We start from the raw sequence: 16,314 nt of genomic DNA, 5'->3' as shown, positions 1-16,314 counted from the left end.
GACTAAAGCTACACACTGATAATATGAAGGGGGAGTTTATAAGAGCATGTGCAAACAAATGGAGGAAGATAGGAAGCAAAGTGGTACCTTGTGCAGCCTGCGAGGAGTGTTGCCAATGGGTTTTGTGGTCTCCCTTGCATGAGGATTGCTTCATTCCGCGAGACGTCCCAAAGGGTCACTTGGTTGTGTATGTGGGTGAGAATAACAGAAGGCTTGTAATCAAAATTAGCCTTCTCAATCATCCTCTGTTCAAGGCATTGCTGGATCAAGCACAAGATGAGTTTGATTTCACTACAAACTCAAAACTCTGCATTCCTTGTGATGAGAACTTTTTCCTTAGTGTTGTCCGCCGCGCTACCTCACCTCATAATCGACAGAGCCCTCTGTGTCTTTGAAGATAGGTTGTGTTGAATTATCCTCTTTGAGAACGCTAATATGTATTTAGCCACCATTTGTTGTAAACTAATGTAACTCGTATAAATGGGGAAACGCCATTCACTCTCCCTTCTAGACTACTAGTTCTATATGTATTTGCACTCGGAGCTATGCACAATCTAAGATCTCTGCCAAAAATGAAGACTTCAAGTGGTCTATAATTTATTGAGTAATTAGTATTTAGTATTTCGGCATGTGAGATTCCACGTCAAGTAGAGAAAAATCAAAAAGGGAAAACCAAAAGCTAGACATCAAGCGATGTGTCAATGAGGACGTTGAACCCTGAATAGGGGTGGACACGGTAGTGCTAACGAGGATGCTGGACTCCGAAGAGGGGTAAATTATGAGATTTCAGATCGATTAGAGAGGGGAACGAAATATTCTTTGTAATGATGTGGAAACATCTTCCAAAAGAAGTCCAAGAGAAAAAACTCAAAGATGACAATATCGATTGGACTGTTAAACGGTATGGCTCACGCATTCATGGTGTGTGAAGTAACATGAATATGTTCGATGGTCAATCTATTTCCACCAAGTTTGGTGCTTCTTCCATAACCTCCTACCTAGAATTCTGATTTTAACATAACGGTTGCAACATATAAACTCCAGGCAAAATTTTAGACTCTCCCTTTGACCAATTAGCACTTATTGTCAGGCCCAACATTCCTGCATAGCTTGCACCACAGAAACTAAACTCTAGCTTCACACACAGGCTGCTAAAAATCTGATAAATTGCGATCACTTTAATGCCAGTTAACAACTCCACACAAAATCCGCAACAGTGGCCAACTACAATTATAGCAGGTTCAGTCTGCCTTCATAAACTGTAGAAGCATAACTGATAGGCTCTGCATAATGAGAACATCAAGTAAGAGAAGCCATAAACATCTCTTGGAGCCTGCATCTGAAACTCAATAGAGCTACCTAATACTGCCCAAGTCCATCAGTTAATATAGGAAGTGACAAAGCAAGAAGATGATAGAGAAAAAGAAATGACTCTAAATACAACGGCACATCAAAACGCATCATAAATTGATCACATGCCATACAATTGTGGCACAACTTCAAAGATAATAAGACTGTTCTTTTTCGTCTTTTACACATAGTAAAAAAAAATGGGAAGACGAAGAAAAAGCCATGTTTTCGTAGAAATAAATTTGAACAGATCTCAATCATCTGACATTGTATGGCTGATTACGTGAACAGAGCCGTTTCAGTTATCCTATGGACGGACCGCAAAGGATCAATGGCTAAATATAGTAGCACCCTTGGGATAAGCTACTTCAGAGTCATCAATATGATCTGAGCTTATTACGCTTCAGAGAAACTATGAAAAGATATGAAGAACGCCTCCAGAATGTTTCCCAGAAACAACGTGTAAGACTGCAAAATAAACAATGAAAGGCATCCCTTAAATATGGTCACAGATTGCATTGGTGAACTCGGTAGTCGATGATGAACCGCCAAGGTCAGCTGTTCGATACTTCCCTTCTGCAATGGTGTTGAGGACGGCATCTTGGATTCGATCAGCTTTGTCATGGAGCTCCAAATGCCGAAGCATCGTGACAGAACTCAAAAGCAATGCAGTTGGATTTGCCAAATTCTGTGCAAGTAACAAGCTTTCAGATACATGAAAAATACTTTACGATAAAGAAATGCAACTAATGATTGGTGCAAGGAACAAACTGTCTGCCTTGCGAGTTTGCAAAATATATATTCAACCTCATCAATTACTTTTATATTGGTTGTGCTTTTGCAAAAATGTGTGAATATGAACTCCCATTTGAATTCGAGTTAATTGGATACAATGAAAATTTTAAAAGAAAAAAGCTCGAGTGAGAACCCAAAGCGGGCCATGGACTTGGATCTACCAAATGAAAAAAATGCTTCTGAGATTCAATCATAAACTACGTTGCCTCGGTTGTATCCCCCCACCCCCGCTAAAGTGGTAAATAAGGGTTGGGGTCACATTTTATTTCTATCTGAATTGACAAAAAAAATAGGAAGGGATGGTTCTTCCATTGCATTGATAGAGGTCTAACTAGGAAAAAAAATTTCTCTATTCCTTTGAGAGGTAGAGAAGGAATCAAAAGATTTATTTAACTGAATGTTAGGTTGAACTACTGCCAAAAAAAAAAAAAAAAAAAATCGTCTAAGCGACTCTATGAAGTGAAATTTTAAGTCACATGTCAAAGAAAATATGTAATTCCCTAAGGACGCTAGGTCAGATCCATCTTGTTCAACATGCTTTCTTGTAATTCTGTTCTTTATCGGAACCTTTGTTCTTTTCATACGTGCCCAATCTGCATTTGTTCTCCATTCTTCCTATGAAGAAGATTTATTCCTGATTCTGATATATAAGGGGCTAAATATCAAGGGTATACGTTGGTATCCAAAATACAACTGCTTTAAAGAGAAAAGAGTTGACCCTTTAACCTGTGTTTTCCATACCTTTTTTCTTTTTCTTTTTTTTTTTTATCAAAACTGACTTGTTTGATAATCCGGTCTTTCTTGTTTCAATTTTTCTAAAAGAAAGGTTTGAGAGATCTTAGCATTTTTTTCCATAAGAGGTTTCCCAGGAACGTTTTTATAAATATATTATAAGTAACATTTTCTTTCGCTACTCATTTTCCTACACACTTCTTTTAATCTCAAGTCTACCCACTATTCCGAATCATCTCTCCCGTCAAATTTGTTTAACCATCATTCACCATTCCCTCTACATGTACATTCAATATTACCGTGTTTGTTTCAAGTATTAATGCCACAGCAGTGTTAGCATCACAAGTTTATTCCTATATTCTGCATACAGAGAGAACTTTCTATGGAAAGAAGACGACTACTGCTCTTTAACTTTCATTTCATTTGCTAGGTTCCCACAATCAATGTCATTTTCTAAAACTAATCTTTTAACTTCTAATTTAAATTTAAATAATAGACTACAATTTTAATACCTTTTACTACTAATAATACTAACTTGAAGATGATTAAATCATTTCTTGTATTTGAAAATGTACAACTTATGATGAACATATCCCACACATCAAATATTGTAGTTTAATATAGCCAATTTTTCATTCATAGAAATGTCATGCAATTTGAACAAATCTATCTCCCCCAAGCATTTAGTTTCGTAAATAATATTATTATGAAATTTTTTTCTCATAACGTCAATAAATTCCATGTCAAAAAGCCCCCCACAATACATAGGTCTCCAAGGTTGACATGTAAACACTTGTCAAGATTATTGACCGATGAGAGGAATTTGAAATAAATTATTAGTGCAAAAACGAAATTGACACCAATAAACCCTATGATGCGGGTTAAAGTACCTAGAGATAGTTTAGGACCAAATCTGAGTTGCTTAGTGAAAACAAAACAGCAAAGCTCGTTAAAGAAATCCAGCTATGAATACAAGTAACATACAAAAACTGGTGACTGGACAAAAGAGATATTTGATCAAAGCCAAAGAAATAAATAAAAATGCAGTAATGCCAGTCATCGATCTTAAAATTTTGAAGACTAACCTTTCCAGCAATATCTGGTGCCGAACCATGCACAGCCTCAGCAAGAGCAATGCCTCCCTCACCAATATTACAGCTGCACAAATGTTTTTTGACATCAGAGATTCTTTAAACTTACCAATAAACATAAAAATAAGGCACAAATACCTTGGCGTTAACCCTAATCCTCCAATCAGCCCAGCACAGAGATCACTAATAATGTCACCATAAAGATTTGGCATAACCAATACATCAAAGAGTGATGGATTCTTCACAAGCTGCACAGAGTTGATACACAATCAAAACCAGTTCCACCTTACTTGCACTTGCACAAAAGTCAAATTTCAATGAAATTCTATTCTACGAAAACTCTTTAAAGATCCCAAATTTCATCATCCAATCAATTTATTATCAAAAATTCGTCCTGAAGAATACACTAGGAGTTCTAGATTGACCCTCCCAGACCTCCACATCACCTCTAAGAACTAATTTCCGTAAGGGTGAATGATTCTTGAAGAGAAGTTAATCCATACCATCATACAGCAATTATCAATGACAACTTCCTCATACTTTATCTCAGGATACTTCTCTGCAACTTCCCGGCAACACTGAAAATGAAGACACAAAGAAAACTTCAGATGGGGACGCCTCGGTGGAAAGTGCATATGAGAAAACAGTTAATAGTTTGAAATGTAGTCCCACCTTAAGGAAAAGACCATCAGTTTTCTGCATTATATTGGCTTTGTGAATTGCAGAGACTCTCTCCCTCCCATGAGCTTTGGCATAGTGAAAAGCATATTCTGCTACCCTTAAACTTGCTTGACGGGTAATGATCTTAAGGCTTTCAACCACACCTCTAACCACCTAGCACGCAAGAAATCCTATACGTAAATCACATTGAGATTGTTTTCCACCCCCTCGATCGAAACAATAGATACTTACTTGATGTTCAAGTCCACTGTACTCCCCTTCTGTGTTCTCACGGATGGTGATCAGATTTACATTATCATAACGTGTTTTATAACCAGGTAGGCTGTAGCAAGGCCTCACATTAGCATATAAATTAAGTTCCTTCCTCAAGGTAAGGTTCAAAGAACGATGGCCTTTTCCAATTGGCGTAGCCATGGGTCCTTTCAAGCCCACACCATTACGTCTCACTGATTCTAAGCTTTCCCACGTGAGGAAACTTTGAGTTCGGGGATCTATTTGGTCGCTGACATAGTGTTCTTCCCATTCGATGGGCACATCAGCAGTTCTGAATACCTGTATAGATGAAAAATGAAATTCATCACAACACCCTAAATATCACTTAGTAAATAAAAAGAAAGTATCTTCCCCTTTAATGCTCCGTAAAATGTTCGACGCAAGGAATTTTCCTCTTAATTCTTTGAAAAATATGACTTGCGATTTCAAGTGTATGTGACACTCACTAAGATTTGATTTAAAAAAAAAAAAAAACAAAAAAAAANAGCAGTACTCTTGAATAACCATCTAATAGTAGAAACAAAAAAAAAACAAAGAAAAAAATATCAACGATAAGAACCAATGAAACAGTTTCTTATAAGAGAAGCACAAAAAAAATACCCCGCAACACCGTACGATTTACCGATAAAACAACAAATTCAGAACAATTTTCTCGAGTCATTGCAAGGGAAATTCACATAAGGTACAAAATACGGGCTAATTATCGTGCTGAAATAGAATTGCGATGATGGAGAGAAAGCAATACCTGTTTGACGGACTCCGCAATTTCGGGACCAATACCATCGCCGGGGAAGAGAGTGGCTCGGATCGGTGAAGCGGCGGAAGAGAAAGGCCTAACGGGGAGGGGAGAGGAAGAGCTAAGGTTAGATGAAAGGGAGAAGATCTGACCCGACTGGTTTCCGAGAGCGCGTCTCAGGAGCTGCAACGCCATGATTGACGAAGGATTGAAGAAAAATCACAGAGAAGATGTCTTACCAAAAGTGTTTTGTTAAACAACAAATAAATTTAGTTTTAAAACAAAAAAGGGCCGCATGAACTCAAAAGCTGAAGATTCTTGGGCTTCTTAGTGGGCTCGTATGATGGGCTCTTGGGCTTCTTAGATACTATAATTTTTACTAAAAATATCATTAAATAGTATTTTTAATTCAAATTTTAGATCGAATTAATAAAAATTTATAATTTATCTAAAAAAAAATACTCTCCAACTCCCAAACATAAGACAATCATATTTTTGAAATTAAAAGAAAAAATTAAAAGCATTTTTTTATTAAATTTTTTAAAAGCATATTAAAGAGTATTTTTATTAATTTAACCTAAATTTTAATTAAAAGGAAAAAAAAGGGTTTATGAATAAAAAGTTGGCCCAACCTTTACAATGTCCTTATTACGTCCTTATTTATTAAATATTTTTTTCTAAAAACGGTATTCCATAGATTATGCTGCTGTTTTTTTTTTTTTTTTTTTTTGTTAAATTATTAATTACTATCCATAATTGGATATTATTTATTTAAGGTAGCTCGGATGATGATTTTGAAATTCAAAATTTTAGTTTTGTGTTAAATGCTTTCCTTAAATAATTTATTATCCAAAAATAAAATAAAAATGTACAAATTTTCCAATATAATTTTTCTATATATCTATAACATAAAATTTCTATTATAATTTTTCTTTAATTAAATAGAGATAGGAAAAAAGGTGTTATTTTCGTATATATCTAATTTCTTTTTATATTATGCAAAAGTATATATGATAAGGAAAGGAACCACTACAAGGGGAGTAAGATTCGGATTACCTTGTTGATCGAATATCTCAAGGCAAGAACATTGTTTGAGATTCGAATCACTCCACAAGCAAGATCGATCATGTCTAGCTTGAATGATTCTTGTTGATCAAATATCTCAAGGCAAGAACACTTCCATGAGATTCGAATCACTCCACAAGCAAGATTGATCATGTCGAGCTTGAATGATTCTACATGCAACCTAAACTACATAGAATTGCAAAGAAACTTAGCCATTGGCTAAAGAAGAGCACAAATGCTTCTTTTTACTATATTTTTCCAAGTCCCTTACACATACAACATACATGGCTTTATATAGCCTCAAAATGAAACTACTAAAGTCATTCCAAGAGTTGTAACATTGATACTTAATGACCATAATTAACCATTATGTAATTGTAACCTATGGTAAATAAAGTCTTAAAATACATAAATGAAATACAATAACTCTAAATTGTAACCCACCCAAAATTTATAACAATCAAACTTCATTCTTCTTCAATGTGGCATGAATTGAAACATCTTTTGATAATTTTGACAACCTTTTCTTCACATCTTCATTGAAGTATATTGTATGATTGATGTCTTTTGGTTCATATCAATATATTAAACATTACCATTGCCCATTTAAGCATGTAGTTTGAAAAGAAAAAAACAGTTTTATGTTGTTAAAATTATTTTAAAAAAAAATAAAGGAGAATTATGATTTGAAATAAATAATTTGAAAACATATGAAGCACATGTTTAGTTTAGTGGGTAGGAAGTACATTTGGGTATAAACATATAAAAATTGAAGTAGAAGTCATCAAATTTGACCTTTGAAAATCACTTTCTCATTCGCCTAACAACCTTCACCATTGTTTGCTTCCACCAACCTTCCTCTCAACGTTGATCCAATATCTATTTAACCCCCACCCTTTCTTCTTCCCTCAACACCTCAAATAACACTCGGATTCCTTCAACTTACAACTATCTTTCATTCTTCTGCTTCTTCTTTCGGATCCCACTTCCTTTCTCTCTTTCTGCATAAATTACAATGGCCCCCATCGAGCCCATCTGCAAGAGCTCCACCAGTGACCCGCTCAACTGGGGTGTGGCGGCTGACTCCCTCAAGGGAAGCCATCTCGACGAGGTGAAGCGCATGGTGGAGGAGTACCGGAGCCCCCTTGTCAAGCTTGGCGGTCAAACCCTCACCATTTCCCAAGTGGCTGCCATTGCTACTAGGGACTCTGATGTAACTGTCGAGCTTGCTGAGTCTTCCAGAGCTGGTGTTAAGGCCAGTAGTGATTGGGTTATGGAGAGTATGAATAAGGGGACTGATAGCTATGGCGTTACTACTGGCTTTGGTGCTACCTCCCACAGAAGAACCAACCAAGGTGGCGCTCTCCAAAAGGAGTTGATTAGGTTTTTGAACGCTGGCATTTTTGGAAGTGGAGCAGAGTCGGATCATACTCTGCCCCATTCCGCTACCAGGGCGGCCATGTTGGTCAGAATCAATACTCTTCTTCAGGGCTACTCGGGTATTAGATTTGAGATTTTGGAAGCCATAACCAAACTCTTGAACCATAATATCACTCCTTGCCTGCCTCTTCGTGGAACCATTACTGCTTCTGGAGACCTTGTTCCTCTTTCTTACATTGCTGGACTGCTCACTGGCCGACCCAACTCGAAAGCGGTTGGTCCAAATGGAGAACGTCTTGATGCCAAGGAGGCTTTCCAACAAGCTGCTATTCCTTCTGGGTTCTTTGAGTTGCAGCCTAAGGAAGGGTTGGCTCTTGTCAACGGCACTGCTGTTGGCTCTGGATTGGCTTCTATTGTTCTGTTTGAGGCTAATATTTTGGCGGTTCTGTCTGAGATTTTGTCTGCAATCTTCGCTGAAGTGATGCAAGGCAAGCCTGAATTCACTGACCATTTGACCCACAAGTTGAAGCATCATCCGGGTCAAATTGAGGCGGCTGCAATTATGGAACACATTTTGGATGGGAGTTCTTACATGAAAACCGCTAAAGAATTACATGAAATCGATCCTCTTCAAAAGCCAAAGCAAGATCGCTATGCACTAAGAACATCTCCTCAATGGCTTGGTCCATTGATCGAAGTTATTCGTTTCTCCACAAAGTCAATTGAGCGAGAGATCAATTCAGTGAACGACAACCCTTTGATTGATGTCTCAAGGAACAAGGCTTTGCATGGAGGCAACTTCCAAGGAACCCCAATCGGAGTATCCATGGACAACACTCGTCTGGCCGTTGCTTCAATCGGAAAGCTCATGTTTGCCCAATTCTCAGAACTTGTGAATGATTTCTACAACAACGGGCTGCCTTCAAATCTCTCTGCAAGCAGAAACCCAAGTTTGGATTATGGATTCAAAGGCGCCGAGATCGCCATGGCTTCCTATTGCTCCGAGCTTCAGTATCTAGCAAACCCCGTAACAAGTCACGTCCAAAGTGCAGAGCAACACAATCAAGATGTCAACTCTCTCGGTTTGATTTCTTCTAGAAAAACCGCTGAGGCAATTGACATTTTAAAACTCATGTGTTCCACGTTTTTGGTTGCTCTATGTCAAGCAATTGACTTGAGACATTTGGAGGAAAACTTGAAGAGCACCGTGAAGAGCACAGTAAGTCAAGTAGCCAAGAAAGTTCTCACCACAGGCACTAACGGCGCACTTCACCCATCAAGGTTTTGCGAGAAAGATTTATTGAAGGTGGTGGACAGAGAATACACCTTCGCCTATGTGGATGATGCATGCAGTGGCACTTACCCATTGATGCAAAAACTGAGACAAGTTCTAGTGGAGCACGCACTCGCAAATGGTGATGGCGAACAGAACACAAACACTTCAATCTTCCAAAAGATTGCTGCTTTTGAAGAGGAATTGAAGGCTGTCTTACCAAAGGAAGTTGAAAATACAAGGTTAGCATATGAGAGCGGAAATGCACAAATTAAGAACCAAATTGAAGAATGCAGATCTTACCCATTATATAGATTTGTGAGGAAAGAATTGGGAACAAATTTGGTAACAGGTGAGAAAGTGATATCTCCCGGAGAAGAATGCGAGAAGGTATTCACGGCTTTGTGTCAAGGAAAGATGATTGATTCTATCTTAGAATGTTTGAAGGAGTGGAATGGGGCGCCAATCCCCATATGTTAGGTTCCTGAGGAAACCTCAGCCTTTCGGTCTTTGTTAAACGGTTTTTATTTCTATTTTAAATACTTTTTTTAATTATTCTCATTTTTGTTTTATGGAAGAAACAAATTAATAACATAATTTCTACAATTTATTTTTAATGTGTTCTATCTCTCTTTTAAGTTTTATTTTGGGTTTATTCATTTGGCTCATTTTTTCATCCTCTTATAAAATATTTTTTGATTTTAATATTACAATATAGTATTCAAAAAAAAAAATCTCTCTTTTATTCCCTGTTTAAATGTGTATTATCTGTTGTGTTTGGAGCTAAATTTATTTTATAATAATGCAAAAAAAATCCCTAACTTTGGTTATTTTTCTATAAGTAAAAAGTAATGAAAATAAAATTTTAAGTTTTAAAATCTTTCAATTTTCTCCCTTTTATTTATTTATCGATATGATATACAAAAGTCAAATATAATAAGATATAGGAAATGGGGTTGTTGGAACCAAAAGAGGGCTTCGATGGTCAACCGTCAACGCTTGCGGGAAAGGAAGGAAGAAATTAGGCGAGGCATGTTTATGTTGACAAGTCAACTTTATTTAAGGAAAAGAATTGACAAAAATAATAAATAATAATAATAATAATAAGGTAGGATGTCATTTCTTACCTATTATTTAAAGAACAAATTAGGGATTTGCGTTTAAAGTTGGGGTTTCATTTTTTTTTTTAACAACAAAATAAATAATTAAAAAACCTATACAGAAAATATATTAAATGTTTGATTTTTTGTGATTTTATTAATACAAAATTAACCATTTATCTCTCTTTTCCCAAATCAGAAAATATTTCATTTGTTTAAAATATGAGTATTTATCATATTTGTACTATTCTCTTTAACAAAAATACTATTTTAATTATAAAATATATAAATTAACGTCATTTCAATAAGAGCTCTATAGGATGAAATATTAATATTAAACTTCAAATATTAAAATCTCATTAGTACATTTAAAATGTAATGTTGTTAATATTAAATTATTAATTACAATATGAAATTGTCATTTTGTATGTATGGTAGTTTTAAAGTTCAATATAAAAACACATAAACTAAATATTATTATTAAAATAAAATTAATTTTTTATGCATGTATCAATATTCATAACGGTTAAGAAATAGAAATAGAAAATAGAATTGGAAAAGTGTATTATCTTCATTCAGGTTTATAACGTTTAAATACATACAAACTATTAACTAATACCTAAAAATAGAAAAAAATAATATATCTAACTAAATCTTATAAATAAATAAAATATACAATTAATCAAATTTATACTAACAACTCCCTAAATATCTGAGATATATTCTAATATATCTTCAAAATATCCTCTTAATACTCCCCTCAAGTTGGAGAGTGTATGTCGATCACACCCAACTTGTCCTTCAAAAGGTCAAATTGCTGTCTTCCCACAGCTTCAGTAAAAACATCTGCCAATTGCATTTTGGTCGAAATATAACACGGTTTGATGATTTCAGCTTGTAACTTTTCTCAAACTATATGACAATCTATTTCAATGTGTTTCGTACGTTCGTGAAAAACTGGATTGGCTGCTATATGTAACGCTGCTCGATTATCACAATATAATAATGCTGGTTCGGACAGTGGAACATTCAAGTCTTGAAGAATGTATCTTAACCAAGTTAACTCTAAACAAGTATTTGCCATAGCTCGATACTCGGCTTCTGCTGATGATCTGGACACATTAGTCTGCTTTTTAGACTTCCAAAAAATAATTGAATTTCCAAGGAAAATGCAGAACCTAGAAATAGACCGTCTGGAAGTGTGACAACCACCCCAGTTAGAATCGCAATATGCTTGTAATCTTAAATTGTTTTCAGATGGCAGTAGGAGTCCTTGACCAGGAGTGCCTTTGATGTACCTCAGAACTCGAAGAGCTGCCTCCCAATGTGGTTTTCTTGGTTCATGCATAAATTGGCTAAGCATACGAACTGAATAAGCTATGTCAGGCCTAGTGACAGTCAAATATATTAATCTGTCAATCAACCGTCTGTATTTACTTGGACCGTTCAATTTCTCTCCTTCAGTTAAAGAAAGTTTCAGATTTTGCTCCATAGGAAATTTGTCTGGACGTGCTCGTGTAAGGCCTGTGTCTTGAAGGATGCCTAGAGCATACTTTCTTTGAGACATAAAAATTTCTTTTCTAGACCGAGAAAATTCAATGCCTAGAAAATATTTCAAATTTCCTAAATTTTTGATAAGAAATTTCTGGAGTAAACTAGTCTTGAGATATTGCATTTCTTTGAGATCATTGTCTGTCAACAGAATATCATCAATATAGATTAGAACTGCAGTGAAAGAAGTACCTTTACTCTTGGTAAACAAAGAGTAGTCTGCTTTGGACTGAGTGTAGCCTGCATTTTGTATAGTTGTAGAAAATATGGAGAATCAATTGCGAGAAGCCTGTTTTAATCCATAAAGAGATTTATGGAGCCGACATACTGTATCCTCTTAATAATAACAGCAGCGTAAAAAAAATCAAATCATTCATCAAACAAGAACAAAAAATCTATAAGAAATTTGTGTTGAAAATTAATTACGGAAATATTCCAAAAATTTAATACGAGGAAAATAAGCAAGGCTAAGGCCTCTTTCTTTTCTTTTCTTTTCTTTTTTTTTATTTTTTATTTTTAATTATGTTGAGTAAATTGAACTAGCAAATGGGGATTGGAGCACCATTCCATTCCTTCAAACACTCGAGAATTGGGTCGATCATCTTTCCTTGGCAAAGAGCTGTGAATACCTTTTCACATTCTTCTCCCGGAGATATCACCTTCTCTCCGGTCAGCAACCCTGTTCCTACCTCTTCCCTCACAAACTTGTATAGCGGATAAGATCTGCATTCTTTAATTTGGTTCTCAATGCCTGACGTTCCGTTTTCATACGATACTCTTGCATTTTCCACCTCCTTGGGCAACATGGTTTTCAGTTCCTCTTCGAAAACTCCAATCTTTTGAAAGATTGAAGTGCTTGTGTTCTTCTCATCTTCCCCATTTTTCAAAGCGTGCTCCACTAGAACTTGTCTCAGTTTTTGCATCAATGGATAAGTGCCACTGCATGCATCATCCACATAGGCGAAGGTGTATTCTCTGTCCACCACCTTCAATAAATCTTTCTCGCAAAACCTTGATGGGTGAAGTGCGCCGTTAGTGCCTGTGGTGAGAACTTTCTTGGCTACTTGACTTACTGTGCTCTTCACGGTGCTCTTCAAGTTTTCCTCCAAATGTCTCAAGTCAATTGCTTGACATAGAGCAACCAAAAACGTGGAACACATGAGTTTTAAAATGTCAATTGCCTCAGCGGTTTTTCTAGAAGAAATCAAACCGAGAGAGTTGACATCTTGATTGTGTTGCTCAGCACTTTGGACGTGACTTGTTACGGGGTTTGCTAGATACTGAAGCTCGGAGCAATAGGAAGCCATGGCGATCTCGGCGCCTTTGAATCCATAATCCAAACTTGGGTTTCTGCTTGCAGAGAGATTTGAAGGCAGCCCATTGTTGTAGAAATCATTCACAAGTTCTGAGAATTGGGCAAACATGAGCTTTCCGATTGAAGCAACGGCCAGACGAGTGTTGTCCATGGATACTCCGATTGGGGTTCCTTGGAAGTTGCCTCCATGCAAAGCCTTGTTCCTTGAGACATCAATCAAAGGGTTGTCGTTCACTGAATTGATCTCTCGCTCAATTGACTTTGTGGAGAATCGAATAACTTCGATCAATGGACCAAGCCATTGAGGAGATGTTCTTAGTGCATAGCGATCTTGCTTTGGCTTTTGAAGAGGATCGATTTCATGTAATTCTTTAGCGGTTTTCATGTAAGAACTCCCATCCAAAATGTGTTCCATAATTGCAGCCGCCTCAATTTGACCAGGATGATGCTTCAACTTGTGGGTCAAATGGTCAGTGAATTCAGGCTTGCCTTGCATCACTTCAGCGAAGATTGCAGACAAAATCTCAGACAGAACAGCCAAAATATTAGCCTCAAACAGAACAATAGAAGCCAATCCAGAGCCAACAGCAGTGCCGTTGACAAGAGCCAACCCTTCCTTAGGCTGCAACTCAAAGAACCCAGAAGGAATAGCAGCTTGTTGGAAAGCCTCCTTGGCATCAAGTCGTTCTCCATTTGGACCAACCGCTTTCGAGTTGGGTCGGCCAGTGAGCAGTCCAGCAATGTAAGAAAGAGGAACAAGGTCTCCAGAAGCAGTAATGGTTCCACGAAGAGGCAGGCAAGGAGTGATATTGTGGTTCAAGAGTTTGGTTATGGCTTCCAAAATCTCAAATCTAATACCCGAGTAGCCCTGAAGAAGAGTATTGATTCTGACCAACATGGCCGCCCTGGTAGCGGAATGGGGCAGAGTATGGTCCGACTCTGCTCCACTTCCAAAAATGCCAGCGTTCAAAAACCTAATCAACTCCTTTTGGAGAGCGCCACCTTGGTTGGTTCTTCTGTGGGAGGTAGCACCAAAGCCAGTAGTAACGCCATAGCTATCGGTCCCCTTATTCATACTCTCCATAACCCAATCACTACTGGCCTTAACACCAGCTCTGGAAGACTCAGAAAGCTGGACAGTTACATCAGAGTCCCTAGTAGCAATGGCAGCCACTTGGGAAATGGTGAGGGTTTGACCGCCAAGCTTGACAAGGGGCCTCCGGTACTCCTCCACCATGCGCTTCACCTCGTCGAGATGGCTTCCCTTGAGGGAGTCGGCAGCCAGGCCCCAGTTAAGTGGGTCGGGGTGATGAGCAGTAATGGTGCAGAAACTGTCACTGTTTTGCTGGCTGGGTGCCATGTTAGAAGAGAAGAATAAATGAATATAAGAGTGGAATTGGTTTGGTGTTATGAGCGACTTGTGAGGTGTGGGATAGGGAGGCCTGGGAAGGTTGTTTAAATAGGAAGACCAGGGTGGGTTTGTTCGTGTGTGGTGTGGTAAGCAAGGGGAAGCGTGGTGGAAGCAGAACGACACAAGAGGTGGTTGTTGGAAAGCGTGTATCATATTTGAAATAATCAGCGTTACCTAACTTCTCTCATTTTCAAACCTCATACTTCGTCACATTTTTTTAAATATATGATTAAATATAAAGCTAAGACTATATAATAAAATGAATTCAATTTAATTTAGATTTATATTAATTTTAATCGATATTATTAATATTTATTAGTAGAGTGTTGTCATTAATGAAGAATCGTATAAATAAACGTACAAGTTATAACTGATCTTAAATATAAATGAGAATACGGGACCTAATTTTTGTTTGTTTAGTAGAAAGTAGAAGAAAGAAGGCATTGTTGATTAAGCAAAAAAAAAAAGTATAAAATGTAAGCATGGCGTAATTGAATTAGTCGTTGATTAATTTGGTTTTTGTGTTAAATTTAGGAAGCATTTGATATTATCCATTTATAAAATTTTATGTGACAAAATGACCAAAAAGGCCATCAAATGCGTCTCCAAAAGGGTTTGGGGTGGAGAGGAAGGGGGTTGGTGAGAGTAATTGAAGCAATAATTTAGAGAGGGGGAGTTGGTGAGCTGAATTTAGTGCTTGGTGGAGCCCTTTCTTCCTTGGGAGGGTTGGTGGTGGGGGTAAAGGTAAATGATTTTCTTTCAAAGCTGCGTATAAAATTCTGTTTATGATACCTAGAAAAAAAATTATATAATATTTATATTTGGTGTTCCATACAAATGTTATGAAAATTTTATATAAATTAATATATTTGGTTAATTATTTCTAACCATTTTACTAAATTAGTTAATTTAGATAATCAATTAAATTTTTTTTGGCTATAGGAATTGATATTTAGAAAATCGGCTTCTACTTTAAAAGCTCCAAACAAACATGAGTTTGATAACAAAACCCGTTCCCACCCTTCCTTTCCCATCGACCCAAACGAGACAAAAAAATTTACGTTAAAGATCTTTTTTTTTAAGAAAAAAATATTTGAAATTCTTAACCGGTTGAAAATTTTAAATATATCGGATGAAAATAAAATTATATTTCATATTATAAACTAATTTTTGTTCTACATCTCCGAATTATATATTCTCGTTTAATTAGTCTTTAGATATATTTTAATAGCGGGTTTAGAAATTAGTTCTTTGAGTTAATAATCATGAATATAAAACTAGTTGTACTCACTCTGAATATAAACTATTATTAGTGTATTTATGGAAATTATTTTTATATATATATATATTGTATAATTATTATTTTATAATAATTTATAATATATTTAAGTATATACTATAATTTTAATACAATATAACATAAAATAAAATATTATATTTATTAATGTTTTTATAATTCTGAACATTAGCCTACATTTATAATTTAAATCATATTAGAACAAAAAAGATAACTTTTCAAGAATTTTTTCTTAATAAATTTTGAAGTTGAGAACAAAAATAA

At 36.2% G+C, this 16,314-nt stretch overlaps 3 protein-coding genes across 3 annotated transcripts; 1 reads left to right on the top strand and 2 right to left on the bottom strand.

Moving 5' to 3' along the window:
• Positions 1 to 1,444: 1,444 nt before the first annotated feature.
• Positions 1,445 to 5,908, bottom strand: LOC111477965 (isocitrate dehydrogenase [NAD] catalytic subunit 5, mitochondrial-like). Its single transcript, XM_023121991.1, has 7 exons — positions 5,668 to 5,908; positions 4,881 to 5,201; positions 4,641 to 4,802; positions 4,472 to 4,546; positions 4,107 to 4,216; positions 3,963 to 4,035; positions 1,445 to 2,038 (listed from the first exon to the last, which is right to left on the bottom strand). The coding sequence occupies exons 1-7, from the start codon at positions 5,851 to 5,853 to the stop codon at positions 1,847 to 1,849; spliced, it is 1,119 nt and encodes a 372-aa protein (XP_022977759.1). The 5' UTR covers positions 5,854 to 5,908; the 3' UTR covers positions 1,445 to 1,846.
• A 1,730-nt stretch (positions 5,909 to 7,638) lies between these two features.
• On the top strand, positions 7,639 to 9,931 carry LOC111477963 (phenylalanine ammonia-lyase-like). Its single transcript, XM_023121989.1, has one exon. The coding sequence runs from the start codon at positions 7,739 to 7,741 to the stop codon at positions 9,854 to 9,856; it is 2,118 nt and encodes a 705-aa protein (XP_022977757.1). The 5' UTR covers positions 7,639 to 7,738; the 3' UTR covers positions 9,857 to 9,931.
• A 2,492-nt stretch (positions 9,932 to 12,423) lies between these two features.
• Positions 12,424 to 14,779, bottom strand: LOC111477962 (phenylalanine ammonia-lyase-like). The gene has a single exon (XM_023121987.1). It carries the CDS (start codon positions 14,700 to 14,702, stop codon positions 12,567 to 12,569), a length of 2,136 nt encoding a protein of 711 aa, XP_022977755.1. The 5' UTR covers positions 14,703 to 14,779; the 3' UTR covers positions 12,424 to 12,566.
• Between the last annotated feature and the right edge of the window lie 1,535 nt (positions 14,780 to 16,314).

Source organism: Cucurbita maxima, unplaced genomic scaffold (assembly GCF_002738345.1).
Source record: "Cucurbita maxima cultivar Rimu unplaced genomic scaffold, Cmax_1.0 Cma_Scf00004, whole genome shotgun sequence".
Taxonomy (NCBI): domain Eukaryota; kingdom Viridiplantae; phylum Streptophyta; class Magnoliopsida; order Cucurbitales; family Cucurbitaceae; genus Cucurbita; species Cucurbita maxima.
The sequence above is the reverse complement of the archived record's forward strand: the minus strand, read 5'-3'. Positions and strand labels throughout refer to the sequence as shown.

What these genes read in the sequence shown, in the direction of transcription:
- LOC111477963 (XM_023121989.1), top strand. Translation starts at nt 7,739, where the DNA reads ATGGCCCCCATCGAGCCCATCTGCAAGAGCTCCACCAGTGACCCGCTC.
- LOC111477962 (XM_023121987.1), bottom strand. Translation starts at nt 14,702, where the DNA reads ATGGCACCCAGCCAGCAAAACAGTGACAGTTTCTGCACCATTACTGCT.
- LOC111477965 (XM_023121991.1), bottom strand. Translation starts at nt 5,853, where the DNA reads ATGGCGTTGCAGCTCCTGAGACGCGCTCTCGGAAACCAGTCGGGTCAG. An exon ending in ACAGTGGACTTGAACATCAA is followed by an intron (nt 4,803 to 4,880) that starts GTAAGTATCTAT and finishes CTTGCGTGCTAG; the next exon opens with GTGGTTAGAGGTGTGGTTGA. An exon ending in GGATTAGGGTTAACGCCAAG is followed by an intron (nt 4,036 to 4,106) that starts GTATTTGTGCCT and finishes ACATTTGTGCAG; the next exon opens with CTGTAATATTGGTGAGGGAG.